We start from the raw sequence: 25,621 nt of genomic DNA, 5'->3' as shown, positions 1-25,621 counted from the left end.
ATGGCCATCTTAACTTTCAGGAATAGTGACTCAAAAATTGCCTCAAATTATGCAGCAAATGTCTCCTGTGTTTTTCCAGGATCATATAAACACACTGACTATATCATGTTTGATCTCTGACACACAGTTAGTTGTGTCCCTTCTTCTGTTACTGTACTGATAATTGGTAATTTGTCATCATGAATAATTCATTACACTCTGTTTATGCTTCCAAAAAAACATGTTCCCCCCGATGTCTTGTCATCTTGTCTTACTCCAGACATGCACCTTATTAATACATGCTTTTATTAAGTCTGTCAGTTTATATGTATGTATGTACCGGTGTGTGTGTGTGTGTGTGTGTGTGTGTGTGTGTGTGTGTGGCATCCGTCCATCTCTAGAGATGACGGTAGCGCCTTGGCTGGTCATCAGTCTAGTTGGGAGCAGCATCAAGAATGGCTCAGAAGTCCAATTCTTGCATGGCAGTCCCTTCCACAGTTGACACAAATGAAGTTGAATGGTGGGTTGAGGGCCCGCTCCCGTTGCATCTGCTTCCAACTTCTCCTCTTGTCCTCCAGCTGCTGGTTGTGGCTCTCTTCTCTCCTCTTGACTCCAGAGTAGACTGCATGGTGCCAGCTTCTTCTATCACAAGACAACTGTTCCCATCTGTCAGGGTCAATGCCAGTCAGCTTCATGTCATGCTTACATACATCTTTGAAGTGGAGAACTGGACAGCCCACTGAGCGTTGCCCCGACGCAAGTGCCCCATACAGCAGGTCTTTGGGAATGTAGCCATCTTGCATACGGTGCACATGTCCAATCCAGCGAAGCTTTCTCTGACAAAGGGTGAGATGCATACTGAGGCAGCCAGCATGCTCCAACACAGCACGCTCCAGCACAGTGGTGTTGGTGACCTTGTCGCGCCATGTGATGCCAAATACTAGTATATGCCGAAGACAGCGGAGGTGGAAACTTTCCAGACAGTTTTCTTGCCTGGCGCAGGTTGTCCATGTTTCACTGCCATAAAGAAGAGTACTGAGGACACAGGCTTCATATACTTTGACTTTAGTCTTACTAGTCAGATAGTTGTTGCTCCATACTCTCTTGTTGAGCTTGGCCATGACACCAGCAGCCTTGACGATTAATTTGTCCAACTTGTTGTTGAGTGACAGGTTGCAGCTGACAGTGGAGCCCAAGTAGGTGAAGCTGCTGCTGACCTCGAGCATTTGGTCATTGATGTTGATGGATGGAGAAGTTGGAACGTCCTGACCCATGACTTTTGTCTTCTTGATGCTGATGGTTAGGCCAAATTCCTTGCAGGCAGTGGAGAACCGATTGATCAGCTGTTGGAGGTTGTCTTCAGAGTGAGCGATCAGAGCTGTATCATCTGCAAAGAGCAGTTCTCTGATGAGGGTGGTGCGGACCTTTGTCTTTGCTTGTAGTCTGGCCAAGTTGAATATATATACTTCATGTTTTATGTAATGATGGAGCGCTTCTTGACATAATATGGATTACTACAGTTGTGGAATAGGACTATTTACTGTATTTTTATTATTTACTATTTACTTGTTGATTTCAGACACATTAAGAAGGCAAGAAATTACACTAATTAACTTTTGACGAGGCACCACTGTTAATTGAAAAGCATTCCAGGTGACTACCTCATGAAGCTGGTTAAAATAATGTTAATAGTGTGCAAAGCATCATCAAGGTAAACGCTGGCTACTTTGAAGAATCTAAAATATGAAACACATTTTGTTTTTTAACCCTTTTTGTTTACCACATCATTCCATACACCAATCAGCTATAATATGATGATCACTGACAGATGAAATGAATTACATTGATTATCTCATTACAATGGCATAAGGAACGAGTACATCAGAGGGACAGCACATGTGGAGAGCTTGGGAATTAAGCTAAGAGAGATGAGACTGAGATGGTATGGGCACATCCTGAGAAGAGATGCAGAGCATGTGGGAAGGAGAATGTTGAGGATGGAGCTGCCAGGCAAACGAAAACGAGGAAGGCCAAAGAGGAGATACATGGATGTGGTGAGAGAGGACATGAAAGTGGCAGATGTGGTAGAGAAGGATGCGGAAGACAGGGAGCAATGGAGACGAAAGACCTGCTGTGGTGACCCCTAATCGGGAGCAGCCAAAAGAAGAAGAAGATCTCATTACAATGGCACCTGTCAGTGGGTGGGATATATTAGGCAGCAAGAGAACAGTCAGTTCTTGAAGTTGATGTGTGGAAGCAGGAAAATGGGCAAGTGTAAAGAAAAAAAGTTACTGCTGGCTAAAACAGAAAGGTGTCAGCATTAACATTTTCAGCAGTTTGTGCTACAGTAGTTCTTCTGTGAGACTGGACCATATGGGCTAGCCTTCATGCCCTATGCGAATCGATGAGCCTTCGACACCCATGACCCTGTCACCGGTTCACTGGTTGTCCTTCCTTATACCACTTTTGGTAGGTACTAACCACTGCATACCGAGAACACACCACAAGATGTGCCATTTCGGAGATGATCAGACCCAGTCATCTAGCCATCACAATTTGGCCCTTGTCAAAGTCACTCAGATTTTTACGCTTGCCCAATTTTTTTCCTGCTTCCAACACATCAACTTCATGAACTGACTGTTCTCTTGCTGTCTAATATATCCTACCCCTTGACAGGTGCCATTGTAATGAGATGATCAGTGTTATTCACTTCACCTGTCAGTGGTCATAATGTTATGGCCAATCAGGGTATATGTTCCATATGTTATATCATAGTTTTGATGTGTTCAGTATTGTTCTATAATGTAGAAAATAGTCAAAATACAGAAAAAACTATGAATGACTAGATGCGTCCAAACTTTTGACTGGCACTGTATGTATACATTTATTCATTTGATGTAAACTTTTATCCAAAGACGACTTGCAAGTGAAACAGCATCCACTCCAAGCATAGTGCTGTTTAATGAGCTGGAACAGTAATACATGTTTAAACCATAAATGCTCATGTTCTTTTCAGTCATATATCAAATGTGTCATTTACGTCATTTCACCAGCCTGTAGTCATACAATATACCAATAGATATAGATATCATCCGAGGCACTCCCCCCCCCCCCCCCCCCCCCCCCCCCCGAAACTCTTGCCCATCTTGATGCTCCACCTACAGTTGAAGAGATTAAGGATACCATCAAGCTTTTGAGGCCAAATAAGGCCGCTGGAGATGATGGTATCATACCCAAATTGCTGAAGTATGGTGAGGATGAAGTGATTCGTGAACTCCACAGCATCATCATCTTATGCTGGAACTCTGGCTCTGTTCCAAAAGAATGGTGTGATGCAAAAATGAGAACACTTTATAAAAACAAAGGTGACAGAAGAGATTGCAATAACTATTGTGCTATCTCCCTTCTCAGTGTCACTGGTAAGGTGTTCGCCTGTGTTGTTTTGCAACATCTAGTCTGCCTTGTCAATCGCATTCTTCCAGAGAGTCAGTGCGGGTTCAGGTCAGGATGCTCCCCCAGAGACATGGTCTTCGCTCTCCGACAATTGCAAGAAAAAGCAGTTGAACAGAACCGCCCCTTGGTTATGGCCTTTATTGACCTCACCAAAGCTTTTGACCTTGTGAATAGAACCGTGCTCTTCACCATCCTCTTGATTATCGGTTGTCCTCCTACACTTCTCGCAGTCATCCGTTCTTTTCATGATGGGTTGCAAGAAACCGTCATCTTCGATGACAGTTTCTGACCCCTTTGTTATACAGAATGGTGTAAAGCAGGGCTGTGTGTTGGCTGTGTAAAGCAGGGCTGTGTATATTTTTCTCAGTTTTGCTGAGACTTGCGTTTCCTGATCCATCTCGCTGTGTACAAGATCGGATGGCTCACTGTTCAATCTCACGAGACTAAGGGCAAAAACAAAGACTCGTACTCTCCTGATTCATGAACTTTTGTTTGTAGATGACGCAGTTTTTCTTGCTCACTCTCAGGATGATTTGCAGTCACTGTGTGACTCATTTGCCTCTGCTTGCGCATCATTTGGTATAACAATTGGTATCACAAAGACCAAAGTGATGTATCAGGGCATTCCATTACCACCAGTCATTACAACAAACATGCCAGCCTCTGGAAATTGTGGATCAATTTTGTTATCTTGGATTGACTGTCTCCAACCCACCGTGCCTTGAGGTTGAGATTAACAAGCGTATTGGAAAGGCCGTCTTTACTTTTGGTGGTCTCAACGATCTTGTCTGGGTCAACAAGAAGATCTCCCTCAGTACCAAGGTCAAGGTATACGAGGCTTGTGTTCTCTCTGTTCTACTTTATGGAAGCGAAACTTGGTCAATATATGCCAGCCAAGAGAGACGACTCAACTCTTTCCACCTGAGATGTCTGCGCAAAATCATAAATGTAAGCTGGCAAGATAATATACCTGATGTCAGAATACTTGAAATATGTGACTCAATTAACTTATAAACTATAATGCGGAAGCATTGCTTGCATTGGCTGGGTCATGTGTATCGGATGGAGGACTCGCGAATTCCAAAATCAGTTCTCTATGGTGAACTAACTGACGCCAAACACTCCATAGGTCGCCCTATGCTCCATTTCAAAGATGTTGTAAAGCGTGATTTGAAAGACTTCAACATTGTACCAGCTAATTGGGAAGTCACTGCAGCTGATAGACATGCCTGGAGGTCAGCTCTATATATGATGGCGCAACAGCATCATCCAGAAACTTTGAAGAGCTCCGTCACCGCCAGCACCTGACCAGAATGAGACGGCAGCAGCACCTACAATATGTCTAAAGCCCTTAAACTCTATCATCAAGTTTTGTTGTAAAGGCCAACAAACAAACAAACATTTACGTCAAGTCATGCTTAAATGACTCCAGGGACAGCTGCACTTGTGGTGTAGCTTCAACACATTACAATGCTCTTTTAAGCTCGTCTCCACTTGAGATCTTATCTGCCAAATTTGTGATCGAACCTGTGTGGATTTCAAGAGCTGACAGTGTGTCTACTTGCACTAGACCTTTCAGTTCCTACTTTACTCACATACAATACAAACAGTCACAAGCCAAGAAAGAGGACTCTTGTGTGCCAGAACACGGCATCTGTTGAAGCTTAGTGAGGACCCGTGCCCCTCCAAACCCCGAAGGCCCAAAACATGAGGTTTTAGGACAAGGCATCCTGTTTGTGTTTATAGGATCATGAAGAGCGTTTTGTAATGGACTCCATAACATATTGAGTTCTGACTGCTGTTTTCAATTTAAAGCTGTCACAAAGACCTCATAGAGAAACTGCATGCTTCCCTGCATCGTGTACATTTATGAGAAATATGGAAAATGCAGTTTAATTTGTTCTATAAATCAAGCAAAATAGCTATTGCATTTGCACCCAAAATGGTGTTGACAGAGTCATTTAAAATGCTCAAAGAACACAAATTTCATCTAGTTAATATAAGATCAGTGACAAGGATCAGAATGAAGCATAAATTAAGGTTGATTTTCTCCCCCACCCCAGATTTATTTACAATATCTCTTTAACATTATAAGCTGTGAAACCAGAGATGTGGCCTCACACCTGCTGAATTATAACAGGTTTCATTCATTCATCTTCAGTAGCCACTTTATCCTGATCAGGATCACGGTGGATCCAGAACCTATGCTGAGATCACTGGGCACAAGGTTGGAATTTACCCTGAATGGGATGCCAGTCGATCACAGGGCACCATGAACACACAAATTCACACACTCATTCACACCTTGTGGCAATTTAACATAATAAATCCACCTGCTGGCATGTTTTTAGACAGTGGGAGGAATCCAGAGAACTTGGAGGAAACCCACATGGAGATGGGGAGAATATTCAAAACTCCACACAGACAATAACGAAAGCTTCTCTTACAATGTAGAATGTACATGTTCCCCCCATGTCTGCATGGGTTTCCTCCTACTTATCAAAAACATGCCAGTAGGTGGACTGATAACACTAAATTGCTCCAAGTTGTAACTGTGTCTCTCAGGGTATATTTCTGCCTCATACCCAGAGATCTGAAAGTGGCTCCGGTTATTGAAAGTGAGTGAATGAAATCCAACCATATCACCATTTGTTCACTTCAATTTTCATGGATTTCCGATGAGATCATGCTGGAAACCATATGGAAATAAGCCTTGTCATCGTGACTGCTGCTCTACTTTTGACGTCAAATCACATTCATGCAGATGCAAGTAATCATATCTAGCTTGTGTTGATTTAAATTTCTTTGATGTTATAGGTATTCTGGCCAAGTCTCTGGAGTACTAGAGACTATATCAAGCTAAGCCAAGAAGCCTTTATTTGTCACACGTACACTCAGGCACAGACTTAAGCACACAGTGAAATTTAACCTCTGCATTTAACTCATCTGAAGCAGTGAACATACAAGTGAGCAATGAGCACACACACATACCCAGAGCAGTGGGCAGCTATGCTACAGCACCCGGGGAGTAGTTGTGGATTAGGTGCCCTTGCTCAAGGGCACTTCAGCCCAACCTCAGGCCATGGCTGCCCCATATTAACCTAACTACATGTTTTTGAACTGTGGGGGAAACCAGCGCACCAAGAGGAAACCCACGCAGACATGGGGAGAACATGCAAACTCCACACAGAAAGGCCCCCATTGGCCGCTGGGCTCCAACCCAGAACCTTCTTGCTGTGAGGCAACAGTGCTAACCACTACATCACCGTGCTACCCCCTTCGTGTTATAAGTATTTTGGCCAAGTGTCTTGGGTATTAGGGACTATATACAGTCAGCTGTGAAAGCAATGGAACAGCAAGGCCAATTCTTTTGCTTTTGCTATACACTGAAGATATTTGGGTTTGAGATCAAAAGATGAATAGAGATAATATATTAGAACTTCAGCTTTCATTTCCTGATATTTACAACTAGATGTGCTAAATAATTTAGAATATGGCACCTTTGGTGGCAGACCACACAATATTTTTTCAGGTGAGCAAAAGTATTGGAACAAAGTCAGTGTAGATAATACTTAATTTGGTTGCATATCCCTTGCTTGCAATAACTACATCAAGCCGGTGACCTTCTTTCGGTTGTTGTTTGTTTTGGGGGTTTCTCCCTTTAGGTTTGATCTTCATTAATACATTTTAGTCTTAAAACACATCACTTTTGCATAGTTTATGGCTGGCATCCACACTACTCTGGAGTTTTCGAGCACCAAAAACAGAGACTTTTGGAAATGCTGCAGGCCCCATTTTACTTTGAAAACTTCAGGGTAGTGTTTTAGTGGAGATGAACGAAAACAGAGATGTTTGAAAATTATGAGGAAGATACCCATGTTCACCCATGTTCTGGAAGAAAACAAGTGGCATCAGTTGTTTATACCAGGACGTGCATGCCCATTGTATGTGAAAAGTCATGTGATATGCATTTTCAGGCATGTTAGTATGGTTGGGGGTGGCACAGTGGTGCAGTGGTTAGCACTGTTGCCTCACAGTAAGAAGGTTCTGGGTTCGAGCCCAGTGGCCAACAGGGCCCTTTCTGTGTGGAATTTGCATGTTCTCCCCATGTTTGCGTGGGTTTCCTCCAGGTGCTCTGGTTTCCCCCACAGTCCAAAGACATGCAGTTAGTTTAACTGGCAACTCTAACTTGCCCATAGGTGTGAGTGTGCAGAAAGGAACTGGCCACCTTACTGCTGCAATTCTGGCCAAGTCAACCAAACATGGTTCACCTCAAGCCTGGATCAGGTTCAGCAGTGACAGGAACCACAAGTATGGATGGAGATTATTTCTTATACAGAGCTAAAATACTCATCTGGACAGATTTTTTTCCCCATTTTAAAACACTAAAATGTTTTTAACATTTTAAAACTAAAATGTATTAATATGGACATTGCCTCAGTCAGGTGAAATGCTGCTCAACTGGGTTAAGGTCCGGTCATTGACTTGGCCAGTCTAAAACTTCACTTTTTCCCCCGATGAAGCCCTTTGTTGTGTTGACAGTGTGTTTTTGGTCATTGTCTTTCTGCATGATGTTGTTCTTCCCAATCAGATTGGATGCATTTCTCTGTAAATTGACAGAATGTTTCTGTAGACTTACTTCCTGGGAAGGTCTTCCACTCAGTTATAAGAAAGGGGGCTTATGGAGGGTTCTTCTTCTTCTTCTTCTTCTTCTTCTTCTTCTATTGGATTTATTGGCGTTTGGCAAACAGCTTACAGGTGCATTACCGCCACCCTCTGATCTGAAGTGTGGACTAAAGATCTACCATCTCTCTAACACTACACCTTAAAAAAGAGAGAAACAATTTAACTAAAGCTATTAATTCCCCGACGCCATTCGTTAGTCTTGTTGATCCTAAATACTCTAGAAGGAGTTTCCAACACTTGTCACCTGACAATTTTCTTAGAATGTTACTGATATTTTTTCTTCAATCTCTCTTAGTGCATTCTTTAACACTTCTCTCTCTGAATCATACTTCTGCCAGTACAATAAAACATGGTCCACTGTTTCTTCCTCTCCACAATATTCACACTTTCCATTATTATCTTTTCCAATCATATAACGAGAACTATTTAGACTAGTATGACCATTCCTTAATCATGTCATAACACTTTCCTCTTTCTTATTTCATCCTCCAGATCCTGCACACCCAACTAATGGTTTATTTTTTAAAAAGACATTGTCCTTTAATTTCTCTGTTCCATTCATTCTGCCACATCTTTGTGATTTGTCTGTTAATTACCATTTTAGTTTCAGACTTACTAATATGTACATTCATGTGACAACTTCTACTCTTCAAAGCTCTTTTTGCAATTTCATCTGCCTTCTCATTCCCTTCAATTCCAACATCAGCAGGAACCCCTACAAAACTAACCGTAAAACACGTTTGATGAATCCTGAATAATGATTGTAGTATTTTGAACAATAAATCCTCTTTATTTCTTGAGTTGCAAGATTTTAAACTCATTAGTGCTGGACACAAATCTGATGCTATTATCACTTTCTCTGGGAACATCCTCTACCCATTGCAAGGCAATAATCATGGCCAGCATCTCACATGCAAAGACAGATATATCATTAGTAAGTATCTTCCCACACTTGACATTAAACCCAAGTATTACTACTGCTGCTGCAGCAGTCTATCTCTAGTTGTAGCAGTAACCAAGGAGGTGTAGCAGGCATTACAACCACTGGAGAGTAACTCCTACCCATAATACCCATTTTGCTAACCTTCTTTCTATCAACTCAACCAAAGCTCTTTGTTGGCATTTTTCCATGTTCCCAACATGGTTCAATAGCACTTATTGTAGGATGGTTATTATGTCCTTGTAAATGGAGCCAATAAGTCATCATAATTTGTTGTCTTCTTCAGTCCAGAGGCATTTTCACCATTTCTACTAAATGCCAATAATGTAATACAAATAGGTCATTTCGTTTTCACTAATGTGAAGGGAGCATTAAATATATCATCCCTTTCTTCCTGTCTTTCTAGCAATTCTTTATTTCTTTCACTTTTTTGTCTTCCACTCATCCCTTGTTCTAATATAGTTCCAGAACTATGGATCTCAACAATTGCTTTAGCTAACATATCACTTTTCACGAGCCAGCATCTTCACTAGCCCCTCCCCCCTTTCCAATTCTCGGTACCCCCAGTCCCGTCTTACTCCCCTCATTTTCTTTATCATATCCCAAACTTGATTAATTGGAGTGCTTCTCCCTATGGAGTCACAAAATGTTTTCCAGTACTCCTTTTTGCCTCTTTAATAGTCTTTCTAACCACTGCCTGTATTCACTTATACTGTATGAGATGCTGAAAATTGAGTGTTTTAATACCTTGAAAGCCTTATTCCATTTCTTTAATGTCTGTCTACATTTAGCATTCCACCACAGAACTAATGTCCACCTTTTCATACAAACTTTCCTTATAACTGTCTGATTGGCAGCCCAAATTATAGCATCTATTATATTTTCATTAAATATTTCTATATCCTGTTCTCTGTCTATGTTTTAAAGCTTGTTTCACTTACCTCTCTGAAAATGTCCCACTGTGGCTTTCCAAATACCTACCTCCCTGCTTCCACGACCTACTGTACATAAAGTTCTCCCTGCTTCCACTACCTACTTTACATAAAATGGGGTAATGATCATTTCCAATAGTTGTACAATTCATAACTTCTGACAAACATATACCTGCCAAGGACTGTGATACTAATGTTGAGTCTAGACATGATTCACTGTCCATACTATAAAAAATTCTCGTGAAATTTACATCAGTTAAACACACAAGTCCCGAGGAGTCCATCACGTCCTCCACTATCAGCTCATTCCTATTTGTTCTTGCACCTCCCCAAAGAGAACTATGGACATTAAAATCTCCACACCAAATGACACTTCTTCTAGCTAGTCTCTTTACTGCATCTCGTACTTCCAATTCCAACCTCTGACATGGATTATAGAAATTTGCAATGACAAGATTTATGGTCCCCAGCCAAATGTTAACAACTACATATTCCAGATCTTTCCATATTTCTATTTCTTTATATGAAATACCATGTCTAATAAAGGTAGCACATCCTGCCCCATTGCTCCCTTCGCTACCCCTTCTTATACACACATATCCTTGAATCAAAAAATCTAAACTGGGTTGAAACTATGCCTCCTCAACACATATTATTCTAACCTCTCAAGAAATCCTTGAAATTCTTGGCCATTCAACAGCAGACTCCTTGCATTCCACTGAAGAACTAACATGGGTGAAGCTAATCCTATCCTTTGTTTAAGTGTTCCTCTTTTAAGTTCTTCCTGAACGTCCATCCAAGATATTCCTTGACTATTTAAATATCTTGCTGCACTTTTGACTATTATTTAACTCTTCTCAGATCTCCCCCTTGCTTGGAATGTTCAGTTTATTCCTTCTGACATGAAATTCACAAAATTTTCATTATTTACTAATAATAAACTTCCACCTCCCATCTGACTTTTTGTCCCAGGTTGTCCAGTTGACTATTCCTTCTCTGATATTTATTTTTCTCTTCTCTCCACTTTATGCCCCCTCTGAACTACCTTTACTGTTTCCGCATGTGACATACCCATGTTCACTCTTAACTTCTGTACTTCCACTGCTTTCTTTCTCACTTCACAGCCACCGTAGGCCACACCTCCATAATTAGCATATTTCATTTCTGTTTCATCGTCACATTTCCCATATTCATGATTACCTCCACATATTCTGCACTTTTGTTTCCCTTTACATCCTCCTGTAATATATCTATATTTCTGGCATTTAAAAAATTTAAAAGGTGGTGAGACATACGCTCTTACATTATAACTTGTAGTGGTGCTTGAAAGTTTGTGAACCCTTTAGAATTTTCTATATTTCTGCATAAATATGACCTAAAGCATCATCAGATTTTCACACAAGTCCTAAAAGTAGATAAAGAGAACCCAGTTAAACAAATGAGACAAAAATATTATACTTGGTCATTTATTTATTGAGGGAAATGATCCAATATTACATATCTGTGAGTGGCAAAAGTATGTGAACCTTTGCTTTCAGTATCTGGTGTGACCCCCTTGTGCAGCAATAACTGCAACTAAATGTTTCTGGTAATTGGTTGATCAGTCCTGCACACCGGCTTGGAGGAATTTTAGCCCATTCCTCTGTACAGAACAGCTTCAACTCTGGGATGTTGGTGGGTTTCCTCACATGAACTGCTCACTTCAGGTCCTTCCACAACATCTCGATTGGATTAAGGTCAGGACTTTGACTTGGCCATTCCAAAACATTAACTTTATTCTTCTTTAACCATTCTTCGGTAGAACAACTTGTGTGCTTAGGGTCGTTGTCTTGCTGCATGACCCACCTTCTCTTGAGATTCAGTTCATGGACACATGTCCTGACATTTTCCTTTAGAATTCGCTAATATAATTCAAAATTAATTGTTTCATCAGTGATGCAGCTGGCCCAGATACAGCAAAATAGGCCCAAACCATGATACTACCACCACCATGTTTCACAGATGGGATAAGATTCTTATGCTGGAATGCAGTGTTTTCCTTTCTCCAAACATAACGCTTCTCATTTAAACCAAAACGTTCTATTTTGGTCTCATCCATCCACAAAACATTTTTCCAATACCCTTCTGGCTTGTCCACGTGATCTTTAGCAAACTGCAGATGAGCAGCAATGTTCTTTTTGGAGAGCAGTGGCTTTCTCCTTGCAACCCTGTCATGCACACCATTGTTGTTCAGTGTTCTCCTGATGGTGGACTCATGAACATTAACATTAGCCAATGTGAGAGAGGCCTTCAGTTGCTTAGAAGTTACCCTGAGGTCCTTTGTGACCTCGCCAACTATTACATGCCTTGCTCTTGGAGTGATCTTTGTTGATCGACCACTCCTGGGAAGGGTAACAATGATCTTGCATTTCCTCCATTTGTACACCATCTGTCTGACTGTGGATTAGTGGAGTCCAAACTCTTTAGAGATGGTTTTGTAACCTTTTTCAGCCTGATGAGCATCAGCAACACTTTTTCTGAGGTCCTCAGAAATCTCCTTTGTTCGTCCCATGATACACTTCCACAAACATGTGTTGTGAAGATCACATTTTGATATATCCCTGTTCTTTAAATAAAACCAGGTGCCCACTCACACCTGATTGTCATCCTATTGATTGAAAACACCTGACTCTAATTTCACCTTCAAATTAACTGCGAATCCTAGAGGTTCACATACTTTTGCCACTCACAGATATGTAATATTGGATCATTTTCCTCAATAAATAAATGACCAAGTATAATATTTTTGTCTCATTTGTTTAACTGGGTTCTCTTTATCTACTTTTAGGACTTGTGTGAAAATCTGATGATGTTTTAAGTCATACTGTATTTATGCAGAAATATAGAAAATTCTAAAGGGTTCACAAACTTTCAAGCACCACTGTATATAGCTTACTTATATGGTGGTGTAAGTGGTTAACACAGTCGCCTCACAGCAAGAAGGTTCTGGGTTTGAGCCCAGTGGCCGGCGGGAGCCTTTCTGTGTGGGGTTTGCATGTTCTCCCCGTGTCTGCGTGGGTTTCCTCTGGGTGCTCCGGTTTCCCCCACAGTTCAGAGACATGCGGTTAGGTTAATATGGGACGGCCTTGGGCTGAGGTGCCCTTGAGCGAGGCACCTAACTCCCAACTGCTCCCCGGGCGCTGTTAGTATGGCTGCCCACTGCTCTGGGTATGTGTGTGTGCTCATTGCTCACGTGTGTGTGTGCGCATGTGTGTTTTCACTGCTTCAGATGGGTTAAATACAGAGAGGAATTTCACAAATGTGTGATGAATAAAGTTGTTGTTGCTCTTTCACTTTTTTAGGCAACACCCTCCCTTGGAAATCGAGCAACACTGATAGACTATCAACCCTCTCTCTGCCCTTCTTACTTGCAGACATTTATTGCCAATAACTTTACCACCTCTTATGATTGCTCTCAAATTTTCCTCCACTGGGATTCCATATTTAATACCTCTCACAAAGGGCCCATCACCCGTTTTCACCTGTTACACTTTAGTTATCTTTATCGTCTTCTCGTTCTGCTCCTTGTCCTTAGACTTGATTAGTAAGCCACCATCACTCAACACTTTTGCCATCAAAATTTTGCCAATTTTCTCCTTCAACTAATGAGTTAGTGCTACTGAATTAACCTTCCTTATATTGCTTCCTTCCTTGAATCTTAAAATTAGTTTAAACCCCTCATTCTCACCGACCCTTCTCCGCACACCCCTACCTTCTGCTCTGCCATCTGAACTGTTACTACTTATACAACTATGCAACCTAACTCATTTCTTTTTCCATACTTCATTCCAGTCATTTACATCCATATCCTCATTCCCACCCTCCTCATGACTATACCTGGGCAACAAGAGACAACTGTCAGTCACTTGATAAATGGTTGTTTACCACATCTAGATGTACAAACCCCATTTCTGGAAAAGCTGAGATATTTTCCAAAATGCAATAAAAACAAAAAGTTGTGATTTGTTAACTCATGAACCTGACAAAAGTACAAAGAAAAGCTTTTCAGTAGTTTTACTGACCAACTGATTGTATTTTGTAAATATAAATGAAGTTAGAATCTAATGCCTGCAATACACTTAAAAAAAAGTTGGGACAGAGGCATTATTACCATTTCATTACATCACCTTTCCTTTTAATAACACCTTTTAATCATATAGAAACTGAGGACATGAATTGTTGCAGTTCTGCAATTGGAATTTTTGTCCATTCTTGCTTTATACAAGACTTCAGCTGCTCAACAGTCCGTGGTCACCATTGTCTGATTCTCCTCTTCATGATCAGTTTGTCCAGCCTGGATGTGTCCTTCTTGGATGTGCTGCCCCCCCAGCACACCACGGTGTAAAACAGGACACTGGCAACCACAGACTGATAGAACATCCACAGGAGTTTCCTGCAGATGTTAAAGGACCGCAGCCTCCTAAGGAAGTATAGCCTGCTCTGTCCCTTCCTGTATAAGTGATTGGTGTTGCAAGTCCAGTCCAGCTTGCTGTCCAGCCACAGCCCAAGGTACTTGTAGGAATCCACAGCCTCCACCTCGACTCCCTCGATCAGAACTGGTCGTGACCTTGGTCTGGACTTCCCAAAGTCAATGACCAGCTCCTTGGTCTTCAAGGTGTTGAGCTGCAGATGGTTCCTGTTGCACCACACAGCAAAGTCCCTCACCAGGCTCCTATACTCCTCCTCTCTGTCGTCACTGATACACCCAACGATGGCTGTGTCATCGGGAAACTTCTGAATGTGACACAGCTCCGAGTTTCTCAGGCAGTGCCGCCTGAGGGCTCGCAGGTTGGCACATTCAACAGTGGTTTCCAACCTTGCCCTTTATGTACTGACATGTCTCCGAATTCCCAGAATCTTTTCACAATATTATATACTGTAGATTTTGAAATATCTAAATTATTTGCAGTCTTGCACTGAGAAATGTTCTTTTTGAATTGACTAACAATTCTCTTATGAATTTTGGCACAAAGGAGTGAGTCATGACTCATCCTTACTTGCAAAGACTGCTGCTCCTTTTATACTCAATCATGGTACCCTTACCTGTTACCAATTAACCTGCTTATTGTCGAATCTTATAAAATAGTGTTACTTGAATATCCTATAAACTTTCCAGAGTTTTCAAACTTTTGTTTTGCCTCTGTCCCAACTTTTTTTTTTTAGTGTATTGCAGGCATCAGATTGTAACTTTCTTTGTATTTACAAAATACAATTAAGTTGGTCAGTAAAACTGTTGAAAATCTTTTCTTTCTACTTTTGTTAGTGAAATAAATGTTCACGTGAATTAACAAATCAGTTTTTTTAATTGCATTTTGGAAAATATCCCCACTTTTCTGGAAATGGGGTTTGTAAATCACAAGAAATGAAAGCTGAAATTCTGATATATTGTCTAATATTCATCTTTTGCTCTCAAACCCAAATGTCTTCAGTTTATATGACATTATAATACTTCTGGAGGGAACTGTAGTAACAAACCAGTGTTGTATTATCATGATCATTCATTTTGTCCCATAAATAATTACACCCTTTAGTGTGCTCCAGCTGTGCCTCTATTGCCTCTTGTGCAAAAAGAAACAAGAAGCAGAGAATAACTGCCAGCTGGCTTTACCTGTTGGAAATCTAATTCCCTCTAAACTGGTGTTACACAGAAATTTGGAGCAGCTCTGGTGAATTTGTGCATCTGATATATGTACTGTATGTAAGCCTGACCAGGCGGAGTTAAAGCGACCACTGAGACACAGGAGAGGAGAGGAGAGGAGAGGAGAGGAGAGGAGAGGAGAGGAGAGGAGAGGAGAGGAGGGAGGTTTTAAAGGAAGCGCAAGTGGGTGAATTTATCCGACTTAATCCAAAGCAAACGGATCCTGACAGACAAGCCACATGCACACGCAAGGTTTTCTGCTCCAGATGTGAAATTCAAGGTTATACCTCAAGGCGTGTCAGAGATGGAAATGGCACAGGCAGCTCGTTTTAACAATGCCTTTGTTACTCGGACTGTGAGGAATGTGTGAATGATCTCTCTGGCTTGCTGAAAGTGCGCACACCGGCAGTGTCATGGCAGGCACGGCTCTGGCGGGTCTCTCCATGATCCTTGGTGCAGGTTTTCTTGCCTGGGACTGGTCGAGCCAGAACCAGGTGGAGCATGACCCCATGGTACCGAACCCCCACAGACTACCACACATCATTTTCATCATGACAGACGACCTGGGCTTCAACGATATTGGCTATCACAACCCTGACATGCGCACACCCACGCTGGATAAACTGGCAGGAGAAGGAGTGAAGCTGGAGAATTACTACGTGCAGCCGATCTGTACACCTTCCCGGAGCCAGTTCCTCACCGGCAGGTAAATCTAACACTGTAGATCATCAACAGCGGAATGCAAAAGTTCACACACCCTTAGGATAGCTAAATAAAGCTAAATATTATAAAAACAATGAAATAAAAATTATATACCATTTGGTGTGTTAGGTTTTTACAGATGTACAAAATGTTTGTTTGTTTGTTTGTTGTGTTGTTATTTCTCACATTTTAAATTTGAGATATATTGTGGAACATTTTCCCTTTTCACTATGGGGGATGCAAACTTTTGCATTTTTTTCCTATACCTCCAACCCAGATTGCCACTTCAGCTCTCACCTCTTTATACTTTTACTTTTCACTGGGTGATCTTTTATACTTTTAATATGGATATTTCATCTGGAAATGTGGATATAATGCACATGGGAATAGATTCAAGATGCATAAAAGAACCATAATGACCTTTTAGTTTTAAAATAAAGCTCTAAATGTACACTGCAGGTTAAAGATACAGTACTGTCCAAAATCTCAGGCACCCTATTTTTTTTTTCCATACAAATTTTGTTACAGATTTCTATTTTATGATAGACTTCTGCATTATTGAGTCAGTACAAAAACATTTTAGAGTTCAAACGTTCGTTTTCCAGCACAAAATTAAATGTTATAGAAAAAGAAGTTTGTATCTGAGCAGCATATTACATAAGAGAGCACTTTTCAGATTAAAAAAGAAAACATAATGAAGTGGGTTCTGGTGCAAAATTAAGAAGCAAGTGTGACAGTCAAAGTGTCCAGAAGAACTGTGGCTGGTTCTATAAGATGCTCAGTAAAACCTACAGCTCATTTCCTTATAAAACTGCACTCACTGTACCTGAGACTACTATTTTTATTAAAGCAAAGGGTCATCTCACACCAAATATTGACTTTGTTTCATTTATTATGGCTTACTGATTACTGTTCATGGTATTTTTTTATGTTGAAACATTTCATTTCATTATTTTTAAGCCATTTTTGGTCTACAGCATTTCTTTACATGTGCCTAAGACTTTTGCCCAGCACTGTACACACTCTAAAAAATAATGGGGCCAGTACCGGTTCTTCAGGGCGATGCCATAGAAGAACTTTTTTCAGGGCTTCAAAGAACCGTTCATGCAACAGTTCTTTAAAGAACCATTTAAACCATTTGTTTGAGCAGTGAAGACAGATTTGTGTAAACATAGCCTATGTGCATTGACCAGCAAATGGTAAGAGAATGCCAGGCTCTGAAGAACCATTTCCAATGTGAAGAACCTTTCGCATAATGTAATGGTTCATTACAGAGTTTTGACTCTCCATGGAACCATCCAGAGATTTGAAGAACCACTGAAGCACCTTTATTTTTTAGAGTGCAGAGTAAAGGTTCAAAAGGTGTATGTGTGAGGATACATTGTCAGTGACAAGGAACAGTACATATCATATCTGGTATTTCTAATCATAAACTCATTGTATGCAGCTTCCATACTACCATTCCTCCTCCCGCCTTTAAGAAAACGTCAATCACCTACCGGAATATTAGGTCTATTAACCACAACCTCTTTGCTGCTTCTATACAAGCATCATCCTTGTTTGATCTACATGATGAGCTCTCCTCCCCTGACAATCTGGTTGCCATTTATAATGACACTCTTTCTAGCTTGTTGGATGACTTGGCCCCTGTAAAGAATAGGCTTGTCCCTGTCACCTGCACCTGTCCCTGGTTCACCCCTGAACTCAGAGTAATGAAGGCCACTGGCTGACGTCTTGAGCGCTTGCATAAGAAAACCGGTCTTACTGTTCACTCGTTGCTCTACACTGAGCACACTCATAAGTATAGGGATGCCTTAAATGCTGCCCATTCTAACTACAACTCATTAATCATAAGTGGTTCTAAATCTAGGCTGAAAACATGGTTTAGGACTGTTGATAAACTTCTCATACCTCCTGTGGCAGCCTGCCCCAAGACAGCTGAACAGTGTCAGGCTTTCTTAAATTTCTTTGAAGACAAAATTAACTAAATTTACCAGTGCTTTCAACCTACTGCTCTAATTTTCTCGCCCTATTCTCCTCCTCTGGGCCGTAAACTCACCCACTTCACAACTGTTGACTCCCTTTCTGTCTTTAATATCATCGCTAAGTCTAACTCCTTCTCATGTCAGCTTGACCCTGCCCCAACTCCTGTACTCAAGGCATGCTCCACAATCTGTGAACCAATTACACTGTTGGTTAATTCATGCCTCAACTCTGGTATTGTTCCCACTGCCCTCAAAATGGCTGCAGTTACTCCCATTTTAAAGAAGCCTGATTTAGATCCAAACTTTCTGTCTAATTATCGACCAATCTCCAACCTCCCCTGTTTAGCAAAAATACTGGAAAGAGTGGTTGCTTCACAACTTCATTCCTTTCTCATTGAAAACTATCTGTATGAGCCCTTTCAATCTGGTTTCCGCACACATCACAGTACAGAGACTGCTCTCCTGTGAGTGGCAAATGACCTCCTCCTGTCTGCTGATAGTGGTTCACTTAACATTCTCATTCTCCTTGACTTATCTGCTGCATTTGACACTGTCAATCATGACACACTCATCTCCCGTCTGTCAGATATTGGTATCACAGACATAGCCCTCCAATGGTTTCGGCCCTACCTCACCAACAGACAACAGTTTGTCACTCTGGGTTTACATAAGTCCTCCATGTCCCTTATTACTTGTGGTGTTCCCCAGGGGTCTGTTCTTGGGCTCATCCTTTTCCTTATATACATCCTGCTCCTTGGCCAAATTATTCGTAACCATGGTCTTAACTTCCACTGCTACGCTGATGGCATCCAATTATTGATTTGGGCTCCTAGGTGTAGTGAGTTTTGAGTCAAGATGATGTTTTATATTGAGTTGATCAGTAACTTCTTCCCTAATCAGTGTGAGTTCTTTAAGAAGGCACACTGTAATTAATTATCACTTATTGTTATGGTCAGAACGCCATCCATCCATCCATCCATCCATCCATTATCTGTAGCTGCTTATGCTGTTCTACAGGGTTGCGGGCAAGCTGGATCCTATCCCAGCTGACTATAGGTGAGAGGCGGGGTACACCCTGGACAAGTCACCAGGTTATTGCAGGGCTGACACAGAGACAAACAGCCATTCACTACGGTCAATTTAGAGCCACCAATTAGCCTAACCTGCATGTCTTTGGATTGTGGGGCAAACCGGAGCACCCGGAGGAAACCCACGCAGACATGGGGAGAACATGCAAACTCCACACAGAAAGGCCCTTGCTTGAACCCAGGACCTTCTTGCTGTGAAGCGACAGTGCTAACCACTACACCACCGTGCCGCCCAGTCAGAACTCTATTTCCCAAAATAGACATAACATTAATAGTATTTTAACTGATAAAAAGTGGGAGTGCAGTGAGATGTCAATAAAAGATGATCTTTGTATTGCTGTATGTTTGGAAACTCAGCAGTGATTCATTCAGTTTAGTGGTTGTTCATGTCAGCCACAAATTTAATGTCTTTTGTAGTTTTAGTGTTTTAGCAAAACCTTTTACCAAGTGTGTAAATGTAGACAATGCTGCTCAAGCCATTAGTGTGATTAATCAATAGAGCAGTTTACTATCAGTCACTCAGTGGTAATAATGACGCACTGTGACGTTGATATTTGATCTCATAATTAAATGAATGAACAAATGAAAAGTGAAAAAATATATATTACCAAGTGAAATACTAGCCTACTCAATGTTGTTTAAAAGAGTTTTATTTATTGTCCTTTTTGCCTATCTAACCTTGCATACTGTGTTAGCAATAAATGCATGTATTGTTATTATTTTTTACAATGGAGCAAAATAATAGCCCTGAGCTCATGAGGCATTTACAAAGCATAATGTTTAAGATTAAACTCTGAAACAAACATTTCAGCAATAGTATTATTAAAAAATAAATAAAAAAGCAGCAAGGTGTAAAGATGACGGTGAAAATCTCAGGTCCACAAATGCTTACATGTGAGATACCATTTAAAAATAACAATCAATAGGAAAGAAATACAATACGACTGCATTTGGCCTTATGGCCTAAGGAATAGCAAATAGATTAAAAAAAAAGAGTAGCTTCCATGTTGCCTCACTAAGTCACTGCTTATGGAGCAAAACTGAGAAAAATGACTTAACTTGGCTTTACCATGGTCTTAACTTCCATTGCTACGCTGATGACATCCAATTATATCTCACTACATCCTCCCCCATTGACCCCCCTCCCAATTCCCTCAATGACTGTCTATCAGACCTAAAGTTGTGAATGCAGAATAATTTTCTAAAATTTAACACAGATAAAACAGAAATCATGCTTATCGGCTCCAAATCTTCATTGTCCAAATCCTCCAGTTTCAGTCTTAACATCGACAGTGCACTTGTTAAATCTTCACCTGTTGTTAGAAACCTTGGAATATTGCTTGTCCCCTCACTCAACTTTGATCCCCACATTAAATCCCTCACCAAGACTGCTTTCTTCCACCTCCGGAACATTGCCCGCCTTCACCCCTTTCTTTCCACTAGTGATGTTCATACGTTGGTCCACTCCTTCATTATGTCCTGCCTAGATTATTGTAACTCCCTTCTCATTGGCCTCCCTACTAAATCCCTTCAAAGATTACAATACATTCAGAACTCTGCAGCGAGACTCCTCACCCATACCAAACCATCTGCTCATATCACCCCCATTCTTTCTCAGCTTCACTGGCCACCTGTTCTGTCCAGAATTAAAGATAAAATCATACTACTCACCTTCAAAGCTCTCCATTACCTTGCTCCTTCTTATATCTGTGATCTCCTGACCCCTTATGTTCCATCCCGCTCTCTCAGATCCTCTAACTATAATCTCCTTGCTGTTCCTCGCACTAGACTCTCTACCCTGGGTGGCAGGTGCTTCAGTACCATGGCCCCCAAGCTCTGGAATTCCCTTCCTCAACCCCTCCATGACTGCTCTTCTCTTCCTTTCTTCAAATCTCATCTCAAAACCTTTCTGTTTCTTGAACATTTCTCCACCAGTGCATAAACTCACCACTCTTTAGTAACTCTTATTTATTTATTTATTTATTGGTGTTTTCTCTGACCTATGTAAAGTGACCTTGAGTTTGAGAAAGGCGCTACATAAATGTAACTTATTATTTATTATTATTTTTATTATCAGTACGCTTTTTTTCTGAGTGTAGTGTATTTTTGAGTGTACTGTGTTTGTCACCCCATGTCTTAAAACCTGCACGTGCTCCAATGGCAAAGATATCTTCAGGTCTTTCTGCATCTTTCTTCCATTTGTTCTTATATGATGTCATTAAATGGTAATTAGTAGTAGCCTAAGTCAAGACAACTAGATGTGTGTGTAGCCATGAAGACATAACGCTTCAGTTCCAAACTAATGAAGCTGTGTCTCGCTACTATTAGAACTTTTACATTACAGAAAACTCACATAAATTATACCAGTATGTTGAATATTATGATTATGAGGATCCTGATTATCCTGAAGACACTTACAAATCATAGCCAAAACCAGGCAAAGCAATAATGCAAAGTGCTGAATTAACACGCACAGTGTTCAGTCACCACATGGGGATTTCTTTGCTATTATATGATAAGTGCTCTGAGGGCGCCATGGTGGCCCGCCAGGTAGAATTGCCACCTGACAGCTGCTGGGTCTTTGGTTCGATCCTGAGCTCAGGTTACTGCCTGTGCGAAGATTCACATGTTATTCTTGTATTCATGTGGGTTTCGTCCGGGTTCTCTATGGTTTCATTCCACTGTCCAAAAACATGCTGGGATTCACTTTGCAAAATTGCCACTAGGTGGTCCAGAGTAGGCTCTGGATCCACTGTCACCCTGACCAGGATAAAGCAGTTCCTCCAGATGAATGAATGAATAATTGCCCTGATAGATCCATGCACATCCTGATAACTATCCTTATTACTGATGAACATCTAAAATGTTTATATCAGTCCTGATGACAACAAGACACTCAGTAAGGCACAAGTCATTCAACACTGGAGAGTTTTACCAGTCGTCATGATATGATGCTGAATAATATTAATAATAAGAAATTTCTCTCTGCATTTAACCCATCTGAAGCAGTGAACACACACATGCAAGCAATGAGCACACACACGTACTCAGAGCAGCGGGCAGCCATGCTACAGCGCCCAGGGAGCAGTTGGGGGTTAGGTGTCTTGCTCAAGGGCACTTCACCCCATTTTAACCTAACCTGCATGTCTTTGGATTGTGGGGGAAACCGGCACACCCCAAGGAAACCCACACAGGCATGGGGAGAACATGCAAACTCCACACAGTAAGGCCCTCGTTGGCCACTGGGCTTGAACCCAGAACCTTCTTGCTGTGAGGCAATAGTGCTAACCACTACACCACCGTGCCGCCCCATAGTGATTCATTATTTAGCCAATGCAAATAACCATGCAGCAATAATCCTAATTGTTAAATGAACATTTAGTCTAGCAGTACAGAAATGCTGAGTAGCCTTTGTATGATGTTGAATAATCATTCATTCACACTCTTAGAAGGTAAACCCTAAAGGGGCCTTCTGATTGTTCCTCTGGGTGAACTCTTGAAGGTTCTATCTGAAACTCTATTTATAAAGCTAGAACTATCACCCATCCAGATAACCCCTTTTCATATTAACATGTAAGGGAAATTCCAGTAGAAAACCGTAAGCTTGTAATAGTTCCAACCTTGTAAAAATCTAACTGAGGATCTCAGACGGGAGGTACCTGGAACTTATAGCAGCTGAATTCAACAGAAATTACTTGCGTTGTGATCAAATTTCATCATTGTGGACTGATGAAGGTTTTATGAAAATGATGATTTTCAATTCAACTCTTTTATATAGTACTTTTAACAATGGACATTGTTACAAAACAGCTTTTTTCAGAAAACTGGATGTAGCTTTAGGTCCCTAATGAACAATCTGGAGTCTTTTGGTCATTGAAACATGATTACAATGGATAGCAAGTAAATGTTATCATAGTTGAATCTACTCCTGCAGACTGATATTCAACCCAATTTCAACTCAAGTCCTTATGATGCAGGTGTGTAAAAACATTTCTTCCTACTTCTCCTCAGGTATCAAATCCACACGGGTCTCCAGCATTCGATCATCAGGTCCCGGCAGCCCAATTGTCTGCCTTTTGACATGGTCACCCTGCCACAGCGTCTCCAGGAGGCTGGCTACTCCACGCATATGGTGGGTAAATGGCACCTGGGCTTCTACAAGCGTGACTGTCTCCCCACTCGTCGTGGCTTTCATACCTACTTTGGCTCGCTGACAGGCAGTGTGGACTACTACACATACGACTCCTGTGATGGCCCAGGAAGGTGTGGCTATGATCTCCATGAAGGTGAAACAGTGGCATGGGGATATCGAGGAAAGTACTCGACACATCTGTACACACGCAGAGTGCGAAAGATTCTGGCATCGCATAATCCATCAGGACAGCCTTTATTTATTTTCCTGTCCTTCCAGGCTGTTCACACTCCCTTACAGTGTCCTAAGGATTACATCTATCCGTATCATGGCATGGGGAATGTCCATCGCCGCAAATATGCAGGCATGGTCTCATCCGTGGATGAGGCAGTACACAATGTGACATATGCACTCCGGAAATATGGTTATTACCGCAACAGTGTGATTATCTTCTCTACAGATAACGGGGGCCAGCCTTTATTTGGAGGAAGCAACTGGCCACTCAGGGGCAGAAAGGGGACATATTGGGAAGGTGGAATGCGTGCAGTGGGATTTGTCCACAGCCCACTTCTCAGGAGACGGAGGAAGGTTAGTAAGGCCCTGGTTCACATCACTGATTGGTACCCAACACTGGTGCGCCTGGCAGGGGGGAATGTATCCCGAATGCATGAGCTAGATGGTTATGACATGTGGGAAACGATCAGTGAGGGCAAGGAGTCCCCACGCTTCGAGATTCTCCACAACATCGACCCGCTGTATGTGCCTTCACGCCATGGCTCACTCCGGGGAGGATATGGCATCTGGAACACTGCTGTACAGGCAGCAGTGAGAATGGGAGACTGGAAGCTGCTGACAGGAGAGCCAGGTTATGGAGACTGGACACCACCGCAGGTGTTAGGAAACTTCCCCGGTGGCTGGTGGGATCTTGAGCGTCATGCCGAAGCTGGCAAATCACTATGGCTGTTCAACATCACAGCAGATCCATATGAGCGCTACGACATGGCTGAACAGAGACCTGATGTGGTAAAACAGCTGCTGGGCAGGATAGCATTTTATAATCGCACAGCTGTGCCTGTGCGCTACCCAGCTGAGGACCCAAGGGCAGATCCGAGTCTCAATGGAGGGGCATGGAGGCCCTGGGCCGGGGACATGGAAGCAGACAGCTGGCACCAAGTTTATCACAGGAGGAGGAATAACAAGAGTAAGAAGCTGAGCAAAATGAAGTCATTTTTCAAGAAACTGAACACAAAGATTATGTCCGATAGGATTTGAGTGGTATACATATGATACATGTGATTTCCTTCATCACCTTCTGAAAACCTTTTGAAAAATTTAGACAAAAGCCTTGTTTAATTATTCTTTACGATCTTCTCTGACCAGTTTTTTGCCTGTTTGACTGTATGTTATTACATACTCTACCTCTATATTTTTTTTCTCTGCTCATGTACTTTGGAAGGCCCGCACTCTTATAAAAGGGTTCTTCAACTGTCCCTTTATGGGAACCCTTAAACATTCTGTGTCAAATCCTAAAATAATGCTTCCCTTTCAGAAATGGTCTGAAGAGCCTGTTTAGGAGGCTAAGAACCCTTAATTATCCTATAAACCCTTAAAGGACCCTTGTAGAACCCTTTTTTTTTTCTAAGAGTGCACTGCATTTCTAATACAACCTAAAGACAGACTGAGGAATTACTGACTGATTAATGTAATGAATGAAGGATGCATTTTTGTTGTGGTCTATTCTTGATAATCACACATACACAATGCTCCTTGATGCCTTTTAAAACATATAACACTGTGGATTAAAACTAAACTAAACATTGTTACCTGAATCAGCTACTTTCATTTGTTTACATATTCCTTTTTAAAAGAAATGTTTACTGTTATCAGAATGATCAACTGTGCTCACCATACATCATAGTATTTGGCATAGTAGCCCATGTGTTGTGAGTGTTCTGCATGGATTGATTCAAGATTTTGTAATAAAATAACACCAGCTATGCGTTCCTAGACATGGCATGTGCATGTGGACTGGAGTTCATCGCCACAG

General features: G+C 41.5%; 1 protein-coding gene across 1 annotated transcript; it reads left to right on the top strand.

Moving 5' to 3' along the window:
* Nucleotides 1-16,080: 16,080 nt before the first annotated feature.
* arsia (arylsulfatase family, member Ia) lies at nucleotides 16,081-24,860 on the top strand. The gene is made up of 2 exons (XM_060910190.1): nucleotides 16,081-16,373; nucleotides 23,454-24,860. Exons 1-2 carry the CDS (start codon nucleotides 16,081-16,083, stop codon nucleotides 24,844-24,846), a joined length of 1,686 nt encoding a protein of 561 aa, XP_060766173.1. The 3' UTR covers nucleotides 24,847-24,860.
* The last annotated feature ends 761 nt before the right edge of the window (nucleotides 24,861-25,621 follow it).

Source organism: Neoarius graeffei, chromosome 2 (genome assembly GCF_027579695.1).
Source record: "Neoarius graeffei isolate fNeoGra1 chromosome 2, fNeoGra1.pri, whole genome shotgun sequence".
Taxonomy (NCBI): Eukaryota; Metazoa; Chordata; class Actinopteri; order Siluriformes; family Ariidae; genus Neoarius; species Neoarius graeffei.
The sequence above is the reverse complement of the archived record's forward strand: the minus strand, read 5'-3'. Positions and strand labels throughout refer to the sequence as shown.

Bases quoted from the DNA above. Each gene is read 5' to 3' on its own strand.
- arsia (XM_060910190.1), top strand. From the start codon at position 16,081: ATGGCAGGCACGGCTCTGGCGGGTCTCTCCATGATCCTTGGTGCAGGT. The intron at 16,374-23,453 runs GTAAATCTAACA...ACTTCTCCTCAG, and splicing joins AGCCAGTTCCTCACCGGCAG to GTATCAAATCCACACGGGTC.